This window comes from Heliangelus exortis, chromosome 11 (genome assembly GCF_036169615.1).
Source record: "Heliangelus exortis chromosome 11, bHelExo1.hap1, whole genome shotgun sequence".
Lineage (NCBI taxonomy): Eukaryota > Metazoa > Chordata > Aves > Apodiformes > Trochilidae > Heliangelus > Heliangelus exortis.
Window position 1 is genome coordinate 12,006,586 of NC_092432.1, and position 18,743 is coordinate 12,025,328.

General features: G+C 59.1%; 3 protein-coding genes and 2 long non-coding RNA genes across 5 annotated transcripts; all 5 read right to left on the reverse strand.

Moving 5' to 3' along the window:
- Positions 1-962: 962 nt before the first annotated feature.
- Positions 963-4,928, reverse strand: LOC139800964 (uncharacterized). Its single transcript, XM_071754609.1, has 7 exons — positions 4,675-4,928; positions 4,202-4,384; positions 3,806-3,961; positions 3,403-3,504; positions 3,115-3,217; positions 2,808-2,870; positions 963-2,568 (listed from the first exon to the last, which is right to left on the reverse strand). The coding sequence occupies exons 1-7, from the start codon at positions 4,675-4,677 to the stop codon at positions 2,435-2,437; spliced, it is 744 nt and encodes a 247-aa protein (XP_071610710.1). The 5' UTR covers positions 4,678-4,928; the 3' UTR covers positions 963-2,434.
- Positions 4,929-5,043: 115 nt separating this feature from the next.
- Positions 5,044-5,922, reverse strand: LOC139800965 (maestro heat-like repeat-containing protein family member 7). Its single transcript, XM_071754610.1, has 3 exons — positions 5,768-5,922; positions 5,539-5,676; positions 5,044-5,231 (listed from the first exon to the last, which is right to left on the reverse strand). The coding sequence occupies exons 1-3, from the start codon at positions 5,848-5,850 to the stop codon at positions 5,075-5,077; spliced, it is 378 nt and encodes a 125-aa protein (XP_071610711.1). The 5' UTR covers positions 5,851-5,922; the 3' UTR covers positions 5,044-5,074.
- Positions 5,923-5,964: 42 nt separating this feature from the next.
- Positions 5,965-6,792, reverse strand: LOC139800966 (uncharacterized). Its single transcript, XR_011728017.1, has 3 exons — positions 6,695-6,792; positions 6,269-6,423; positions 5,965-6,174 (listed from the first exon to the last, which is right to left on the reverse strand). It is a non-coding gene; the product is annotated as an uncharacterized lncRNA (long non-coding RNA).
- A 4,828-nt stretch (positions 6,793-11,620) lies between these two features.
- Positions 11,621-15,737, reverse strand: LOC139800967 (uncharacterized). The gene is made up of 7 exons (XM_071754611.1): positions 15,326-15,737; positions 14,853-15,035; positions 14,457-14,612; positions 14,054-14,155; positions 13,766-13,868; positions 13,459-13,521; positions 11,621-13,219 (listed from the first exon to the last, which is right to left on the reverse strand). Exons 1-7 carry the CDS (start codon positions 15,326-15,328, stop codon positions 13,086-13,088), a joined length of 744 nt encoding a protein of 247 aa, XP_071610712.1. The 5' UTR covers positions 15,329-15,737; the 3' UTR covers positions 11,621-13,085.
- An 884-nt stretch (positions 15,738-16,621) lies between these two features.
- Positions 16,622-17,449, reverse strand: LOC139800969 (uncharacterized). The gene is made up of 3 exons (XR_011728018.1): positions 17,352-17,449; positions 16,926-17,080; positions 16,622-16,831 (listed from the first exon to the last, which is right to left on the reverse strand). It is a non-coding gene; the product is annotated as an uncharacterized lncRNA (long non-coding RNA).
- Positions 17,450-18,743: the final 1,294 nt, after the last annotated feature.

Consider the following 18,743-nt stretch of genomic DNA (forward strand, 5'->3'; position numbering starts at 1 on the left):
CTTCACAAGCCCTTCAGAAGAAAGGGATTGTTTCTCCAAATCTAATTCCTCCTCTCGTGATGAGGGAGGGAAGAGCTACCTCACAAGGATTTCCTGCTCAACCTTTACAGAAGACTCTCTTCTCGCCCTTTGGACAGGATTTGATCTCTCTCCTTCATCAGAGCTCTCCCCCACATGCTCCATCTTTGCTGTGCCTTCAGTAACACAGGGCTCAGCTGCCTTTCTTCACTGCCTGCCCACAGGGGCAACCTGAGGGGAACTGATCCGAAACCCCCACTCCCTGTCCCCCTGGGTCAGGACGGGGAAGCAGCACTGCTTCTTGCAGGCTCTGAGAGAACAGTGACCTGGGCCACTACTGGCCAAGGCACATCAGTAAAAGCCACTCTCAAAGCTCGAGCGGTGGCCGCGCTTGTGTTACAATTCCAACAGCTGCATCTATGCCTACTGAGAAGAAAGCACCCTTGCAACACAAACATGCAGAAAGAGGGACAGCCATTTCCAAAACCTCCAAACTCTGATGGACTCAGCTTGGTTTGAAGGGAGGGTGTGTAGTTTCCCATAAAAAGAAAAACCCTAACAGTTCAACAGATATTGCCACAGGTAACCAGGTAGAGCCAATGCCCAGTGTTCCGCAAAACAGAGCATTGATGTCACACACAACAAAGCCAATGCCCCTTGCCCAACACCCCCAATCAACAGGCAACGATCAGACTCAAGAGGTTTAAATCACCATTTGTATCAGAGTCCTGCTTTTCGCTTCCTCTCAGATGCCCCAGAAGGACCTTCTTGAAAAGTTGCTGCAGGAAGGAGCCCCCAGCCCCACACAGAGGAGCTGCTGTTTGCTAAGAGGAACGGGAACCCGGGAGGGGCTGTGCTCACGGCAGCTTTTGTGCCCCCCGCCCCAGGAGTTTCCCACCCCCACCCCCAGGACACGGCCCCTGCCCAGCTGCAGGGCATCAGCCCGAGTGCCCGGCCCGGCTGCTCACGGCCGGGGCTGCTGCGGGGCTCTGACACGGAGGGGACTCAGCCAGGACACTGCGTCCTCAGGGGCTGCACAGAGACGAGCTGGGCAGCAACACTTCCTCTTCTTCCTCTGCAGGGCACAACCCAGAACTGCACACAAAGCTGGAGCTCCACAGCACCGCTCAGAGGCAGACTACATGAGAATCATCAAACCACAGACAGGTTTCCTTTTTCCCCAGATGTCTCGGAGGGAAGCTGCCGCTGAACAGCCTGACCGTGACACTGTAGGGATGCAGAGTGTTCTGCATTTACAATCACCAGAGAGGTGAGAAAATGGAGCCCGAAAAACTCCTAGGATTCTGTGATGCGCTGAGCCCAGGATCACCCATCGGTCCCAGGATCAGAGCCCAGGTCCCATACAACAGATTTCACCACATGCTGTGCTTTCCAAACGCCACGTTTTATTTGGGGACCTCTTCGACCTATTGGAAGCTATGCCAGAGGCCAGGAGGCTGCACGTCCCGCTGCTCTGAGGAGACAAGGAGAGCAGCTCTGGCTCAGCTCTGCCCTGCCCAGCTGTCCCAAGCCGCCTGGGCCCACACGGTGACACGGGCCCTGCCCAGCAAGGCTGGAGCCTCCTGTAGCCTCTCGGGCAGCTCGTGATGAATCCACACAGCCTCCAAGAGGGTATCTTGTTTGGGCGTGCGCTCAGCCGCGTGACTCGAGCTGCTCTAGGTCTCTGTGGGAGAGGTCAAAAACTCTGCAGACACCCTGGTGACCTCCTGGAAGTGACAGAAGAGGAATGCAGCAGCTGCTTCTCACTCTCTTGGGAGAGTTGGAATCAGCTGGGAGTCTCCGGCTGCTGATGCAACTCCTCACCTGTACGTGGGCTGTAAGAACTCAGCACCAGCTGATGATGCCCATGACACTGAGCAGGACTGCTGCGAGGAGCAAATGTTCATCCTCACCCTCAGCTGTGACCAGGGCTGTCCCCGTGGAGGTGTGCTTGGTGACGAGGCTCATCATTCCAGGTGGAACGCCCTCCATTTTACACTCTGCCTTCTTCCTGCAGCTGCCAAACAAAGCCCTGAAGACAAAGCAGTGCTGGGGTTTATAAGAGCTCTGCTGAGTTAAACCCTGACTCCCTTCTGCCCTGTGCCTCCTTGCAGCACCACCCTAAAGAAGGGTAACCTGGCTGTCCAGCAAGCTGGGGCCAGGGCACTCACAGGGCTAAGCTGATGCGCAGGTAGCAGGAGAGGCCAGGACAAATGCTGTGTGCTCTGCAGGCTTGGGGATCATCATCCCACCAGGACCTTCACCCCAGCACAGCCACTTCCTCCACCTGGGATGACATTAGGGAGGTTTAAGTGGGAGAGCCAGGGGACAGGAGTGTTCTCGGGGCCATGATGGGGCAGTGGTGACAGTACCGTCAGGAAGACGGGGGCAGCAAGATTGTCCTTGACCCATCTCATCAGCAGGAGAAGCACAGGCCTCGGAAGGACCGTCTTGATCTCTCCAGCTCCCTCACAGTCTGCAGGATGCGCAAGGTCTGACCTGCTAGGGACCTGACTGAGGCATCAAGGTCATCGTCACAGCGCTTGAGGGCTGCAGCAGACAGACAGACAGACAGACAGAAAGAAAGAGAGAAGGCGAGCAGTGGTGAAACCCTGCTGTCTGCACAGACCCTTCTATGCAAGCCCCATCCCTCTCTTTCCCTGACTGGGAGGAACAGGGATGGGACAGTCACAGCTTCTCCCTCCTTTCCCTGCAGCAGAGCCAGAAATGGCAGCACCCTGCCCAGGCTCTCTCCCCTGCCCCACCAGCACCCCTCTGACCCTACTCACCATCCCACACAACCTCCATCGTCCGTTGGGATGGATTCCTCCCCAGGTGCTGCGCAGCAGTCCCTGTGCACAGAGCTCCCGTCAGACCTCCCCCTCCCCGGCACTGCGGCAGCACAGCCCCCCGGCCCGGCCAGCTCGGCCGCACGCCCTCCTGCCCAGCACTCCGCAGGGATGGCCCCGGGCAAGTCCCCGAGGGCGCTGCTGACACTGAGCCAGGCGGCCACCAAGGGCTGCTCCTGCCTGCCAGGGCAGCGCCGCGGACTGGAGCCGGGCTGCCAGAAGAGGGTCCCCGGGGGCTGTGGCTCACCCATGAACCTGATGGCCTCCAATCTCACGCTGGTCTGAGAGTCCCACAGGTAGGGCAGGCTGAAGTACAGGTAGTCTTCCACCCTGCTCCTCTCCTGCTTCAGCTGGAGAGTGCCCGAGGTCATGTCATGGGGCTGGCACAGACCGTTTCCCCCCCCGCCCCTCCCCGCGTGTGCCAGAGCAGTCCCTCTGCCCATCCCACCCCTTCCCCCCCAGGCACAGCCACACCCTGGGCACATGGGGCATCCCTTGTCCAGCCCAGGCCCTGGCACCTGGGGGTTGTCCTCACCAAAGTCTCTCCAATCAGCCAGGTCCTCTTCTTCTTAATAACCCTCTTCAGCTTCCTCCAGCCCAGGAACTTGGCACAGATGAGGAGGCCTTTGCCAGAGGCCTGCAAAACAGCAGCAGGTGGGAGCTGGCACCACAGCTCAGAGAAGGAGACCTGTCCTCCCCCTCCTCTTGGCAAGGCTGCCAGCTGTCCCCAGCTACTTATGGGAAGAGGCAGCTGGGGACAGAGCCTGAATGCCTGGGCTTCAGTGCCCGAGGCAGGGACACGAGGCAGCCACCACCTCAGCTATAGCACTCTCACAGCCAGCACAAGAGAAATGGGCAAGAGCTGATGAGCTGTTGCTGCCAGGGCTGGGGCAGAGGGAAGGAAGGGCAAAGCAGGTGCTCAGCTTTCAACTCTCTACCTCAGCCATACTCCTGCTCTCAGCATTCATGTGCAGGAAGAGCGAGAGCGCGACCCGGCGTGTCGCGTCCTTCATCTCTGCCTTGTCTCTCCGCACCGCAGCCTTCAGCGTGTCTTCAAAGAGGCGGAGGGAGAGCTCTTGAACCTGGCTGGACTCCTGGTGGGAAGGGAAGGAAGGAAGGAAGGAAGAGAGCGTGACTGCAGCAAAGTGTAACTCTAGAGGCTGAGGCCAAGGAGAAGCCGTGCTGGGTGCAGAGCCCAGCAGCCCTCCCAGCAGAGCCCAGGGGCGTGAGGAGGGCAGCAGCCCTGCCCAAGTGCTGCCAGCGGGGCTGGGCTGGAGGGCAGCTGTCCCTGCCCCATGCCCCTCGACGGGGTCAGGCTCCCACATCAGCCTTACATCACCAAAGAGGGCTGGGAGCTTCTCCACCAGCAGCAGAGCGATGGGGCTGGCCTCTTTCCTCTTCAGCTGACCCATCATGGTCCGGAAGAAGAGCAAGGCCTTCATCCTGACGTCTGTGGATGGATCCTTCAGGCACGTCAGGATGCTCTCCAGCAGAGAGCTGCCCCGCATTTCTCTTGCCTGGAGGAAACAGAGAATTTCTGAGAGGGTGGAGCAGTGGAGGAGCAGCCTGGCACAAACGCCCCACGTGCTGAGCACCAGCCTCCCACCCAGCTTCCCGGCAGGCGCTGCGCGTGCCGATGGGGATGAAGGAGAGAGCAAGGAGAGCAAAGGCTCTGTGGCCCCTGCTCAGCCACCCCTCTCTCTGCTGGCAGCCACCTCCTTCCTCTCAGCCAGGCCCAAGCCAGCGCGTTACCCCTGCCCCAGCCCCAGGCTGCCAAGGCGGCTCCGCCTGACTACGCCTCGCTCACCATCCGCGGATCTCCTGAGAGCGCCACCAAGCCCCCGAGTGCCCGCAGACGGACTGTCTGCCTGCCGTGGCTCAGGTAGGAGCAGAGGAGGCGCACGTCACTCGGATCCTTTCCGAGGCCCTGGCAGCCCAGAAGCTGAAAGAACAACAGCGGTGAGAGACGGGCAGAGCTGCAGGACCCTGGCACTCTGCAGCTCCTGGCTACCACTGCCAGCTCGGGGCCTGGGGGCTGACACAGCCCCTCCGGGGGGCAGCCCTGCCTGTGGACACTGCCTGAGCACTGCCCCAGCAGGAAGGGCTGGATGGAGGCCCCAGGGCCTGACTGGCAGCAGAGCCCTCTGTCCCAGCTCCAGGGACTGTCATCCCACCCGGCGGCAGCCGCCTGTGCCAGAGGGACGGCTTCAGGAGCACCTGGCAGAGGCACTGCTGCCCACCAGGCTTACCTCAGTATAGAAAGTCATGGCAAAGTTCATCTGCCATTCCCTCCTGTGAGTAAGAATCTCCTTCATGTGCTGGAACATGAAGGCTTGCTGCTCAGCCGGGCTCTTCCTCAGCTCTCTGGGCAGGGCGGGGCAAGAAAAGCAGTGCTGGCAGTGAGCAGGGCAGGCAAAGCCTTGCTGGGATTGCCCTGCCCAGCCCAGCCAGGACAGCCCAGGCCAGGACACGCCTTTGCCCCCAGCCACAGCCTCCACAGCACTTGCTGCTGACTGCGCCCTGCTCTCTCCCCAGGCAAGGGGCGCCCCTTGCCATTCGGATCGCTCCCTGGCCAGCGCTGCGGCTGCAGCCCGGGGCCTGGGTGCCTGGGGACTTCTCTGCCCCCGGGGATGGGGCTGCCGAGGCACTGCTGGCTACAAAGGGCTCTCACCTGGCCAGCAAACTGATTCCTCTCTCGAGGGTCTCTGCTTGCAGCATCATGTCCCAGCCGCCCTCCTTCTGGATGTTCTCGATGTGCCCTTGACAGCCAGCAGCGTGCAGCAGAACTTTAATGCCCTCCACTGCCAGCCTGTGTGCAGAGCAAGGTCCGGTTACACACAGAGCAGGGGCCCTGGCCGAGGGCCCAGGGGAAGGAACGGCAGGGGAAGGGGATGGCGCACCCCAAAGGGACGGGTTGATCAGAGTCAGGCTGCTCCTGCTCCAGCATCACTGCAGCCAGGGAAAGCTTGTAGATCAAGCTCATGAGGAGCCTGGGGAAGAGCGCTTCCAGGATCCCCTGGCAGCGGGGCCGCTGGCTGAGCCTGTACAGGACCTGGCTTGCCTGCGGAAAGACACGGGGACAGCTCTCAGTGCAAGGAAGCTGCTGGGGCACTGCCAAAGCCCCAGGGCTGCACGTCGAGCCATCGTTGCCCTGCCTTGAAGTCGTGAGCAAGAGCTGCTCTGGTCACTCACAGATGGGATAGCACATTTTGTTCTCCAGCCCTGGATCACACCGAACAGCCTGTCAAGAATTGTCTCTGAAGTGCTGGGCAGGGACAGCAGCATCTCCCACATGGCCAGCGCAGCGCTGCAAGCCAGAACACTCTGTTAGCAGGGCTGCCTTGGCCACTGTGCTGTGCCTGGGCTATGGAGCAAGTCCCCAGGGCTCTTGGGGCTCATACTTGTCACAGGAGGGACTGATCCTCAGCAGGGTCCGAACTGTTTCCTCAGGGCAGCACTCGCTCAGCAGACCAAGCACGGATCTCAGGAGGAACTGCCCTGGTTCGGTGCACATTTCCTCCACGTTTCTGTGGATGCACCTCAAGATTTTTTCTGTCTGCAGGGAACAGAGGGGAGGATGGTGCTGCCACTGGGCTGCAACCATCCCCTCAGATGCCACACACAGGGAGGGGTCCCTCCCAGCAGCCTCAGGGAAGAATCCCCACACCCATCTGCCATGGCCAGGAGGTGGCCAGAGCCCCTTCCCACTGCAGCCTCTGCTCCTTTCTATGCCTCTGTACCCCTCAGGGTGCAGAGGGCTTTGGGGGAGAAACCTCCCTGGGGGGTTTGCACGGGGGAAACTGTGACCTGCTCTGAAAATGCCAGACCTGCGAGACATCCTGCAGGCTCATGAGGGTGGAGGGGCAAAGGTTGACTATCAGATCTCTCAGAGAGTCCTTGTCCTTCGCCTGCAACAAGAGAAGATTATGGGGCTTGTTTGTTGATCCCTCGTATGCACAGGACTCTGCTGTCTTTTTTTTTTTTTTTTTTTTTTTTTTTTTTTTTTTTTTTTGCCTTTTTCCCCAGCTTTGCCCAGAGGGCAGCTGTCTGGGAAGGCATCTTTGAGCGTGGGGGCAGCTGGAGCAGGCACAAGGCAGGTGACAGTCTCTGTAGGTACCTCTCCTAACTCTTCTAGAACATCCGCGCTCATCTCCTGGCCCCTTTCCACTGAATACCAAAGGATGGTGGCATCAGGACTGGAATCTAACAAAGCAAGGGAGGAGGGTGAGCTGAAGGTGCTGGCAGGAGTAACTGAAGGGCCCTACCCGGCACCCAGCCCCGTGCCAGCTCCCGAGGACAGAGCCAGCCCTGGGCGGGGGGGCCCAAAGAGGGGACTGGCACGGAAGAGGCCGGGGACGTGCCCAGCAGCCGCTGCCGTGCAGGAGCACAGCAAAGCAGCCAAACGCCCCTCACTCACCTGTCTCCATCAGCTGGACCTCCTTCTCTGGGATGGGGAGACTGACCTCTTCCACCTCATCCTCCACCCAGGCCAGCCGGAGACGGCTCCTGGACCTCTGCTCAGTCCTGCGGAAGGAGGAGAGGCCACGGGGGGTGGGCATGGGGGTGGCAGTGCTGCTGGCCCCAAGGCTGCACGGCCTGCGGGGAGAGCCCGTGGGGCCAAGGGGGCTGCGTGGGGGCAGGGAGATGTCTGGGACGGGCTCTGCACGGGGCAGTGAATCTCCTGGGGATGGAGGCTCATGGGCAGCCTGTGAAGAACCACAGCCCTCAGGGGCTGGGCAGAAGCTCCCGATGGACAAACCACAAAGGCCTTTCACGACCCCTCACATTTGACCCCACGGTGCCCACCCAGCCCCAGCCCCAGCCCCTGGCTCCTACCTCTCTTGGGGACGGAGCAGCCCCTGGGAATTGCCGTGGTCCCCTTGGGAACCACGGCGGCTCTCACGAGACACAAAAAGACCAGACATGGCTCAGGGCTCCTAGGCAGCTCTCTGCTCCCGTCTGATCTGATCGCTGTCCTCTTGGACACTGAGCCAGGGCCACCCCGGCACTAGGAAGGTACCCGGGGCCCAGGGGTGTCACCAGTGATGTAACAAAGGGGTCCCATTGTCACCCGGCACCCGGGCCAGGTGTGTGCAGGCAGGTACTGGAACATCCACACCCAACTATGACAGCACAGGCACCCGGGGGGCTGCACGCACAAGCTCTCTGGGGGGAAGGTGTAGAAGAGGTGTCTCAGCCTTGGGAGGAGATGGCATAAAAGGAGGGGATGCAGTCCCCGCAGTCCCGTGGCCAGGGCAGCAGCTCTTGATTCAAACCTTCAAGCACTGTTCAAACATCCTAAGTCAGCCGTCCTCGGCTTTTTACCCACTTTTTGGAGATGAGTGATCCTGCTCCAATCAGAATGGAAGTTTGCCTACCGTATTTTAGAACTAACATCAAGTAAATACAGGAATTTCCCAGAGGGTGGCATTCTTGTCCATCATGTCTCAAAAAAATCCCTCATTTTTTTCCCCTCACAAGTTGAGGTTGTAGCCAGTCCTTCTGAATTGCCTTCCTATTTAAAGCCTCAGCTAAGGTGAGCTTTTCCGTGAAAGTAAATCTGTTTATTTTGCAAAATCATTAAAATCCTGTGTTACCCGTTATGCTCTGTATAAACCAGGCTAGCCTGATTTTGACAGAATTATCAATAAATACAACATAAACTGAGAAATAGAGCTTCAAGTGGTTATTTTAGAATTATTTGTGATCGCCGGTTTGCTGGCGTCACTCTCCAGGGAACGCCCAGGGGCCTGAGCAGACAAGACCCCACAAGTGGCGTTGCCTTTGCTCAGGGGTGAAGAAATCCACACAGCTTGTCCCAGGAGGATCCTCTCACTTACAGCAGGGACCTCATCCCCTTCCCCTGTCTGTAGAACGTCAGACTGGCCAGGGCTGGCTCCGTTGATCCATCCCCTGCTCTTAACTAACCAGAGGGCTTGCGCTAAATGTTTGTCCCGGTTTTTGAACCTTCCACCACCCCTTGCTTCCAGGGTGCTTTTTACCAGGCCATTATGGCAGAGGCTGCTGCGTGGTAAGGAAGGGGATAGGCCCACTCTGTACTGTGCTCTGTGGCTCAGTCAGCTCTTAGGTTACTTTCCAAATTAGCTCCAGTCTCTGACCCACTCCCCTCTGGGATCCCAGCCTGCCACCAATTTTTCCTTTCTAGGCCCAGATTGGCATTGCAGGCAGCAGCATGAAGTCTGGGATGGGTTTCCAGCCATCCCTGTCCAGTCTCCTGTGGACCTTTCTGCCAGACTCTCCCCAGCTTGTTCAGGGACCCATACAAAAGAGTTTCTTTTCTGAGTGACTCTAGAGAGAGGCTTCACCACGTCACTGTACCATGGAACAGGCATCCTCCAGACACACACAACACCCAAGGCAGCCTCTCTCTCCTCCTTACTGACAGAGGCAGACACAGCTGTTACCTTGTTCACCACATCCACAGGCATGGGGCTGCATCCATCTTGCCAGCTGATTCCCAACAACTGCATCTCTTGACCAAGTCCCTTGACCTTGCTTCTCTCAATGCCAAACCTGCCTTCCAACAGAAGCTGCATCATATTCCTACCTCCTCCAAAGGCTTGCTACCAGGCAAGCTACACAGCTGCCGATTCAGACATTCCTTTGAGTTGGAAGCGACCTCTAGAGGTCATCTAGTCTAAACCCCCCTGCAAGAAGTAGGGACATCCACAACTAGATCATCAGGTTGCTCAGAGCCTCATCAAGCCTCACCTTGAAGAGCTCCAGGATTTAGGCCTCAGCTACCAGTTCAAGAAGGACAGGGAAGTGCTTGAAAGAGTCCAGCGCAGAGCTACTGAGATGATTAAGGGAGTGGAACATCTCCCTTATGAGGAAAGGCTGAGGGAGCTGGGTCTCTTTAGTTTGGAGAAAAGGAGACTGAGGGGTGACCTCATCAATGTTTTCAAATATGTAAGGGGTGAGTGTCAGGGAGATGGAGTTAGGCTTTTCTCAGTGGTGACCAGTGATAGGACAAGGGATAATGGGTGTAAATTGGAGCATAGGAGGTTCAAGTTGAATATCCAAAAAAATTTTTTTACTGTAAGGGTGACGGAGCCCTGGAACAGGCTGCCCAGGGGGGTTGTGGAGTCTCCTTCACTGGAGACATTCAAAACCCGCCTGGACACATTCCTATGCGATGTACTCTAGGTGGCCCTGCTCTGGCAGGGGGGGGTTGGACTAGATGATCTTTCGAGGTCCCTTCCAACCTCTAGGATTCTATGATTCTATGATCCTATGATTGAGAAACTTGTTCCGTTTCTCCGCTACTCTCATGGGAAAGAGCTTTTTTCTAACATCCAGCCTGAATCTACTGTTCTACAGTTGAAAACCATTGCCCCTCATGCTACAAGTACAGACCCTTGCCACCAGTCCTTCTCCAGCCTTCCTGTAAGTCCTCTTCAGATACTGGAAGGTTCCTATTAAGATCCACACTCCCCCAGAAGCTCTGTTTTCCCTTTCCTCCAGCTGGCTGTTGGCAGAGCCCCTCTAATCTCTCAGCTATCTTCCACTGTCAACAGGGGTGGTTATGTAGCTTGCAGTTGCGGCTCAGAATGGGTTTGTTCCAGGACTGTAACACCTTTCACTGAGAGGTTGGTGCAGACATCTTCTGGGACAAGGCTTCTGGTTTGGGGCTCGCAGCCTGCAGTTCATACGCTCAAGCCAGTGCTAGGCTATCTATCCCACCTTCTCCTGGTTGCAAAGGTAGCACCACCACATGTCAGCTCATGGCATGTCCCATCATGCCAGCCAAAGTCCTCTGTACGCTTCACAAGCCCTTCAGAAGAAAGGGATTGTTTCTCCAAATCTAATTCCTCCTCTCGTGATGAGGGAGGGAAGAGCTACCTCACAAGGATTTCCTGCTCAACCTTTACAGAAGACTCTCTTCTCGCCCTTTGGACAGGATTTGATCTCTCTCCTTCATCAGAGCTCTCCCCCACATGCTCCATCTTTGCTGTGCCTTCAGTAACACAGGGCTCAGCTGCCTTTCTTCACTGCCTGCCCACAGGGGCAACCTGAGGGGAACTGATCTGAAACCCCCACTCCCTGTCCCCCTGGGTCAGGACGGGGAAGCAGCACTGCTTCTTGCAGGCTCTGAGAGAACAGTGACCTGGGCCACTACTGGCCAAGGCACATCAGTAAAAGCCACTCTCAAAGCTCGAGCGGTGGCCGCGCTTGTGTTACAATTCCAACAGCTGCATCTATGCCTACTGAGAAGAAAGCACCCTTGCAACACAAACATGCAGAAAGAGGGACAGCCATTTCCAAAACCTCCAAACTCTGATGGACTCAGCTTGGTTTGAAGGGAGGGTGTGTAGTTTCCCATAAAAAGAAAAACCCTAACAGTTCAACAGATATTGCCACAGGTAACCAGGTAGAGCCAATGCCCAGTGTTCCGCAAAACAGAGCATTGATGTCACACACAACAAAGCCAATGCCCCTTGCCCAACACCCCCAATCAACAGGCAACGATCAGACTCAAGAGGTTTAAATCACCATTTGTATCAGAGTCCTGCTTTTCGCTTCCTCTCAGATGCCCCAGAAGGACCTTCTTGAAAAGTTGCTGCAGGAAGGAGCCCCCAGCCCCACACAGAGGAGCTGCTGTTTGCTAAGAGGAACGGGAACCCGGGAGGGGCTGTGCTCACGGCAGCTTTTGTGCCCCCCGCCCCAGGAGTTTCCCACCCCCACCCCCAGGACACGGCCCCTGCCCAGCTGCAGGGCATCAGCCCGAGTGCCCGGCCCGGCTGCTCACGGCCGGGGCTGCTGCGGGGCTCTGACACGGAGGGGACTCAGCCAGGACACTGCGTCCTCAGGGGCTGCACAGAGACGAGCTGGGCAGCAACACTTCCTCTTCTTCCTCTGCAGGGCACAACCCAGAACTGCACACAAAGCTGGAGCTCCACAGCACCGCTCAGAGGCAGACTACATGAGAATCATCAAACCACAGACAGGTTTCCTTTTTCCCCAGATGTCTCGGAGGGAAGCTGCCGCTGAACAGCCTGACCGTGACACTGTAGGGATGCAGAGTGTTCTGCATTTACAATCACCAGAGAGGTGAGAAAATGGAGCCCGAAAAACTCCTAGGATTCTGTGATGCGCTGAGCCCAGGATCACCCATCGGTCCCAGGATCAGAGCCCAGGTCCCATACAACAGATTTCACCACATGCTGTGCTTTCCAAACGCCACGTTTTATTTGGGGACCTCTTCGACCTATTGGAAGCTATGCCAGAGGCCAGGAGGCTGCACGTCCCGCTGCTCTGAGGAGACAAGGAGAGCAGCTCTGGCTCAGCTCTGCCCTGCCCAGCTGTCCCAAGCCGCCTGGGCCCACACGGTGACACGGGCCCTGCCCAGCAAGGCTGGAGCCTCCTGTAGCCTCTCGGGCAGCTCGTGATGAATCCACACAGCCTCCAAGAGGGTATCTTGTTTGGGCGTGCGCTCAGCCGCGTGACTCGAGCTGCTCTAGGTCTCTGTGGGAGAGGTCAAAAACTCTGCAGACACCCTGGTGACCTCCTGGAAGTGACAGAAGAGGAATGCAGCAGCTGCTTCTCACTCTCTTGGGAGAGTTGGAATCAGCTGGGAGTCTCCGGCTGCTGATGCAACTCCTCACCTGTACGTGGGCTGTAAGAACTCAGCACCAGCTGATGATGCCCATGACACTGAGCAGGACTGCTGCGAGGAGCAAATGTTCATCCTCACCCTCAGCTGTGACCAGGGCTGTCCCCGTGGAGGTGTGCTTGGTGACGAGGCTCATCATTCCAGGTGGAACGCCCTCCATTTTACACTCTGCCTTCTTCCTGCAGCTGCCAAACAAAGCCCTGAAGACAAAGCAGTGCTGGGGTTTATAAGAGCTCTGCTGAGTTAAACCCTGACTCCCTTCTGCCCTGTGCCTCCTTGCAGCACCACCCTAAAGAAGGGTAACCTGGCTGTCCAGCAAGCTGGGGCCAGGGCACTCACAGGGCTAAGCTGATGCGCAGGTAGCAGGAGAGGCCAGGACAAATGCTGTGTGCTCTGCAGGCTTGGGGATCATCATCCCACCAGGACCTTCACCCCAGCACAGCCACTTCCTCCACCTGGGATGACATTAGGGAGGTTTAAGTGGGAGAGCCAGGGGACAGGAGTGTTCTCGGGGCCATGATGGGGCAGTGGTGACAGTACCGTCAGGAAGACGGGGGCAGCAAGATTGTCCTTGACCCATCTCATCAGCAGGAGAAGCACAGGCCTCGGAAGGACCGTCTTGATCTCTCCAGCTCCCTCACAGTCTGCAGGATGCGCAAGGTCTGACCTGCTAGGGACCTGACTGAGGCATCAAGGTCATCGTCACAGCGCTTGAGGGCTGCAGCAGACAGACAGACAGACAGACAGAAAGAAAGAGAGAAGGCGAGCAGTGGTGAAACCCTGCTGTCTGCACAGACCCTTCTATGCAAGCCCCATCCCTCTCTTTCCCTGACTGGGAGGAACAGGGATGGGACAGTCACAGCTTCTCCCTCCTTTCCCTGCAGCAGAGCCAGAAATGGCAGCACCCTGCCCAGGCTCTCTCCCCTGCCCCACCAGCACCCCTCTGACCCTACTCACCATCCCACACAACCTCCATCGTCCGTTGGGATGGATTCCTCCCCAGGTGCTGCGCAGCAGTCCCTGTGCACAGAGCTCCCGTCAGACCTCCCCCTCCCCGGCACTGCGGCAGCACAGCCCCCCGGCCCGGCCAGCTCGGCCGCACGCCCTCCTGCCCAGCACTCCGCAGGGATGGCCCCGGGCAAGTCCCCGAGGGCGCTGCTGACACTGAGCCAGGCGGCCACCAAGGGCTGCTCCTGCCTGCCAGGGCAGCGCCGCGGGCTGGAGCCGGGCTGCCAGAAGAGGGTCCCCGGGGGCTGTGGCTCACCCATGAACCTGATGGCCTCCAATCTCACGCTGGTCTGAGAGTCCCACAGGTAGGGCAGGCTGAAGTACAGGTAGTCTTCCACCCTGCTCCTCTCCTGCTTCAGCTGGAGAGTGCCCGAGGTCATGTCATGGGGCTGGCACAGACCGTTTCCCCCCCCGCCCCTCCCCGCGTGTGCCAGAGCAGTCCCTCTGCCCATCCCACCCCTTCCCCCCCAGGCACAGCCACACCCTGGGCACATGGGGCATCCCTTGTCCAGCCCAGGCCCTGGCACCTGGGGGTTGTCCTCACCAAAGTCTCTCCAATCAGCCAGGTCCTCTTCTTCTTAATAACCCTCTTCAGCTTCCTCCAGCCCAGGAACTTGGCACAGATGAGGAGGCCTTTGCCAGAGGCCTGCAAAACAGCAGCAGGTGGGAGCTGGCACCACAGCTCAGAGAAGGAGACCTGTCCTCCCCCTCCTCTTGGCAAGGCTGCCAGCTGTCCCCAGCTACTTATGGGAAGAGGCAGCTGGGGACAGAGCCTGAATGCCTGGGCTTCAGTGCCCGAGGCAGGGACACGAGGCAGCCACCACCTCAGCTATAGCACTCTCACAGCCAGCACAAGAGAAATGGGCAAGAGCTGATGAGCTGTTGCTGCCAGGGCTGGGGCAGAGGGAAGGAAGGGCAAAGCAGGTGCTCAGCTTTCAACTCTCTACCTCAGCCATACTCCTGCTCTCAGCATTCATGTGCAGGAAGAGCGAGAGCGCGACCCGGCGTGTCGCGTCCTTCATCTCTGCCTTGTCTCTCCGCACCGCAGCCTTCAGCGTGTCTTCAAAGAGGCGGAGGGAGAGCTCTTGAACCTGGCTGGACTCCTGGTGGGAAGGGAAGGAAGGAAGGAAGGAAGAGAGCGTGACTGCAGCAAAGTGTAACTCTAGAGGCTGAGGCCAAGGAGAAGCCGTGCTGGGTGCAGAGCCCAGCAGCCCTCCCAGCAGAGCCCAGGGGCGTGAGGAGGGCAGCAGCCCTGCCCAAGTGCTGCCAGCGGGGCTGGGCTGGAGGGCAGCTGTCCCTGCCCCATGCCCCTCGACGGGGTCAGGCTCCCACATCAGCCTTACATCACCAAAGAGGGCTGGGAGCTTCTCCACCAGCAGCAGAGCGATGGGGCTGGCCTCTTTCCTCTTCAGCTGACCCATCATGGTCCGGAAGAAGAGCAAGGCCTTCATCCTGACGTCTGTGGATGGATCCTTCAGGCACGTCAGGATGCTCTCCAGCAGAGAGCTGCCCCGCATTTCTCTTGCCTGGAGGAAACAGAGAATTTCTGAGAGGGTGGAGCAGTGGAGGAGCAGCCTGGCACAAATGCCCCGCGTGCTGAGCACCAGCCTCCCACCCAGCTTCCCGGCAGGCGCTGCGCGTGCCGATGGGGATGAAGGAGAGAGCAAGGAGAGCAAAGGCTCTGTGGCCCCTGCTCAGCCACCCCTCTCTCTGCTGGCAGCCACCTCCTTCCTCTCAGCCAGGCCCAAGCCAGCGCGTTACCCCTGCCCCAGCCCCAGGCTGCCAAGGCGGCTCCGCCTGACTACGCCTCGCTCACCATCCGCGGATCTCCTGAGAGCGCCACCAAGCCCCCGAGTGCCCGCAGACGGACTGTCTGCCTGCCGTGGCTCAGGTAGGAGCAGAGGAGGCGCACGTCACTCGGATCCTTTCCGAGGCCCTGGCAGCCCAGAAGCTGAAAGAACAACAGCGGTGAGAGACGGGCAGAGCTGCAGGACCCTGGCACTCTGCAGCTCCTGGCTACCACTGCCAGCTCGGGGCCTGGGGGCTGACACAGCCCCTCCGGGGGGCAGCCCTGCCTGTGGACACGCAGGGGTGCTGAGCACTGCCCCAGCAGGAAGGGCTGGATGGAGGCCCCAGGGCCTGACTGGCAGCAGAGCCCTCTGTCCCAGCTCCAGGGACTGTCATCCCACCCGGCGGCAGCCGCCTGTGCCAGAGGGACGGCTTCAGGAGCACCTGGCAGAGGCACTGCTGCCCACCAGGCTTACCTCAGTATAGAAAGTCATGGCAAAGTTCATCTGCCATTCCCTCCTGTGAGTAAGAATCTCCTTCATGTGCTGGAACATGAAGGCTTGCTGCTCAGCCGGGCTCTTCCTCAGCTCTCTGGGCAGGGCGGGGCAAGAAAAGCAGTGCTGGCAGTGAGCAGGGCAGGCAAAGCCTTGCTGGGATTGCCCTGCCCAGCCCAGCCAGGACAGCCCAGGCCAGGACACGCCTTTGCCCCCAGCCACAGCCTCCACAGCACTTGCTGCTGACTGCGCCCTGCTCTCTCCCCAGGCAAGGGGCGCCCCTTGCCATTCGGATCGCTCCCTGGCCAGCGCTGCGGCTGCAGCCCGGGGCCTGGGTGCCTGGGGACTTCTCTGCCCCCGGGGATGGGGCTGCCGAGGCACTGCTGGCTACAAAGGGCTCTCACCTGGCCAGCAAACTGATTCCTCTCTCGAGGGTCTCTGCTTGCAGCATCATGTCCCAGCCGCCCTCCTTCTGGATGTTCTCGATGTGCCCTTGACAGCCAGCAGCGTGCAGCAGAACTTTAATGCCCTCCACTGCCAGCCTGTGTGCAGAGCAAGGTCCGGTTACACACAGAGCAGGGGCCCTGGCCGAGGGCCCAGGGGAAGGAACGGCAGGGGAAGGGGATGGCGCACCCCAAAGGGACGGGTTGATCAGAGTCAGGCTGCTCCTGCTCCAGCATCACTGCAGCCAGGGAAAGCTTGTAGATCAAGCTCATGAGGAGCCTGGGGAAGAGCGCTTCCAGGATCCCCTGGCAGCGGGGCCGCTGGCTGAGCCTGTACAGGACCTGGCTTGCCTGCGGAAAGACACGGGGACAGCTCTCAGTGCAAGGAAGCTGCTGGGGCACTGCCAAAGCCCCAGGGCTGCACGTCGAGCCATCGTTGCCCTGCCTTGAAGTCGTGAGCAAGAGCTGCTCTGGTCACTCACAGATGGGATAGCACATTTTGTTCTCCAGCCCTGGATCACACCGAACAGCCTGTCAAGAATTGTCTCTGAAGTGCTGGGCAGGGACAGCAGCATCTCCCACATGGCCAGCGCAGCGCTGCAAGCCAGAACACTCTGTTAGCAGGGCTGCCTTGGCCACTGTGCTGTGCCTGGGCTATGGAGCAAGTCCCCAGGGCTCTTGGGGCTCATACTTGTCACAGGAGGGACTGATCCTCAGCAGGGTCCGAACTGTTTCCTCAGGGCAGCACTCGCTCAGCAGACCAAGCACGGATCTCAGGAGGAACTGCCCTGGTTCGGTGCACATTTCCTCCACGTTTCTGTGGATGCACCTCAAGATTTTTTCTGTCTGCAGGGAACAGAGGGGAGGATGGTGCTGCCACTGGGCTGCAACCATCCCCTCAGATGCCACACACAGGGAGGGGTCCCTCCCAGCAGCCTCAGGGAAGAATCCCCACACCCATCTGCCATGGCCAGGAGGTGGCCAGAGCCCCTTCCCACTGCAGCCTCTGCTCCTTTCTATGCCTCTGTACCCCTCAGGGTGCAGAGGGCTTTGGGGGAGAAACCTCCCTGGGGGGTTTGCACGGGGGAAACTGTGACCTGCTCTGAAAATGCCAGACCTGCGAGACATCCTGCAGGCTCATGAGGGTGGAGGGGCAAAGGTTGACTATCAGATCTCTCAGAGAGTCCTTGTCCTTCGCCTGCAACAAGAGAAGATTATGGGGCTTGTTTGTTGATCCCTCGTATGCACAGGACTCTGCTGTCTTTTTTTTTTTTTTTTTTTTTTTTTTTTTTTTTTTTTTTTTGCCTTTTTCCCCAGCTTTGCCCAGAGGGCAGCTGTCTGGGAAGGCATCTTTGAGCGTGGGGGCAGCTGGAGCAGGCACAAGGCAGGTGACAGTCTCTGTAGGTACCTCTCCTAACTCTTCTAGAACATCCGCGCTCATCTCCTGGCCCCTTTCCACTGAATACCAAAGGATGGTGGCATCAGGACTGGAATCTAACAAAGCAAGGGAGGAGGGTGAGCTGAAGGTGCTGGCAGGAGTAACTGAAGGGCCCTACCCGGCACCCAGCCCCGTGCCAGCTCCCGAGGACAGAGCCAGCCCTGGGCCGGGGGACCCAAAGAGGGGACTGGCACGGAAGAGGCCGGGGACGTGCCCAGCAGCCGCTGCCGTGCAGGAGCACAGCAAAGCAGCCAAACGCCCCTCACTCACCTGTCTCCATCAGCTGGACCTCCTTCTCTGGGATGGGGAGACTGACCTCTTCCACCTCATCCTCCACCCAGGCCAGCCGGAGACGGCTCCTGGACCTCTGCTCAGTCCTGCGGAAGGAGGAGAGGCCACGGGGGGTGGGCATGGGGGTGGCAGTGCTGCTGGCCCCAAGGCTGCACGGCCTGCGGGGAGAGCCCGTGGGGCCAAGGGGGCTGCGTGGGGGCAGGGAGATGTCTGGGACGGGCTCTGCACGGGGCAGTGAATCTCCTGGGGATGGAGGCTCATGGGCAGCCTGTGAAGAACCACAGCCCTCAGGGGCTGGGCAGAAGCTCCCGATGGACAAACCACAAAGGCCTTTCACGACCCCTCACATTTGACCCCACGGTGCCCACCCAGCCCCAGCCCCAGCCCCTGGCTCCTACCTCTCTTGGGGACGGAGCAGCCCCTGGGAATTGCTGTGGTCCCCTTGGGAACCACGGCGGCTCTCACGAGACACAAAAAGACCAGACATGGCTCAGGGCTCCTAGGCAGCTCTCTGCTCCCGTCTGATCTGATCGCTGTCCTCTTGGACACTGAGCCAGGGCCACCCCGGCACTAGGAAGGTACCCGGGGCCCAGGGGTGTCACCAGTGATGTAACAAAGGGGTCCCATTGTCACCCGGCACCCGGGCCAGGTGTGTGCAGGCAGGTACTGGAACATCCACACCCAACTATGACAGCACAGGCACCCGGGGGGCTGCACGCACAAGCTCTCTGGGGGGAAGGTGTAGAAGAGGTGTCTCAGCCTTGGGAGGAGATGGCATAA

Excerpts from the sequence above, each read along its gene's own strand:
- LOC139800964 (XM_071754609.1), bottom strand. Across the intron at positions 3,218-3,402 it reads GGCTGATTGGAGAGACTTTG|CTGAAGCAGGAGAGGAGCAG; the intron begins GTGAGGACAACC and ends GGCACTCTCCAG. Across the intron at positions 2,569-2,807 it reads GATGGAGGTTGTGTGGGATG|CCCTCAAGCGCTGTGACGAT; the intron begins GTGAGTAGGGTC and ends TGTCTGCTGCAG.
- LOC139800965 (XM_071754610.1), bottom strand. The coding sequence starts at position 5,850 with ATGAGCTTGATCTACAAGCTTTCCCTGGCTGCAGTGATGCTGGAGCAG. Across the intron at positions 5,677-5,767 it reads GATCAACCCGTCCCTTTGGG|GCTGGCAGTGGAGGGCATTA; the intron begins GTGCGCCATCCC and ends CTCTGCACACAG. Across the intron at positions 5,232-5,538 it reads GGAATCAGTTTGCTGGCCAG|AGAGCTGAGGAAGAGCCCGG; the intron begins GTGAGAGCCCTT and ends CGCCCTGCCCAG.
- LOC139800967 (XM_071754611.1), bottom strand. Across the intron at positions 14,613-14,852 it reads TCCCAGCCCTCTTTGGTGAT|GAGTCCAGCCAGGTTCAAGA; the intron begins GTAAGGCTGATG and ends CCTTCCCACCAG. Across the intron at positions 14,156-14,456 it reads AGAGCAGGAGTATGGCTGAG|GCCTCTGGCAAAGGCCTCCT; the intron begins GTAGAGAGTTGA and ends GCTGTTTTGCAG.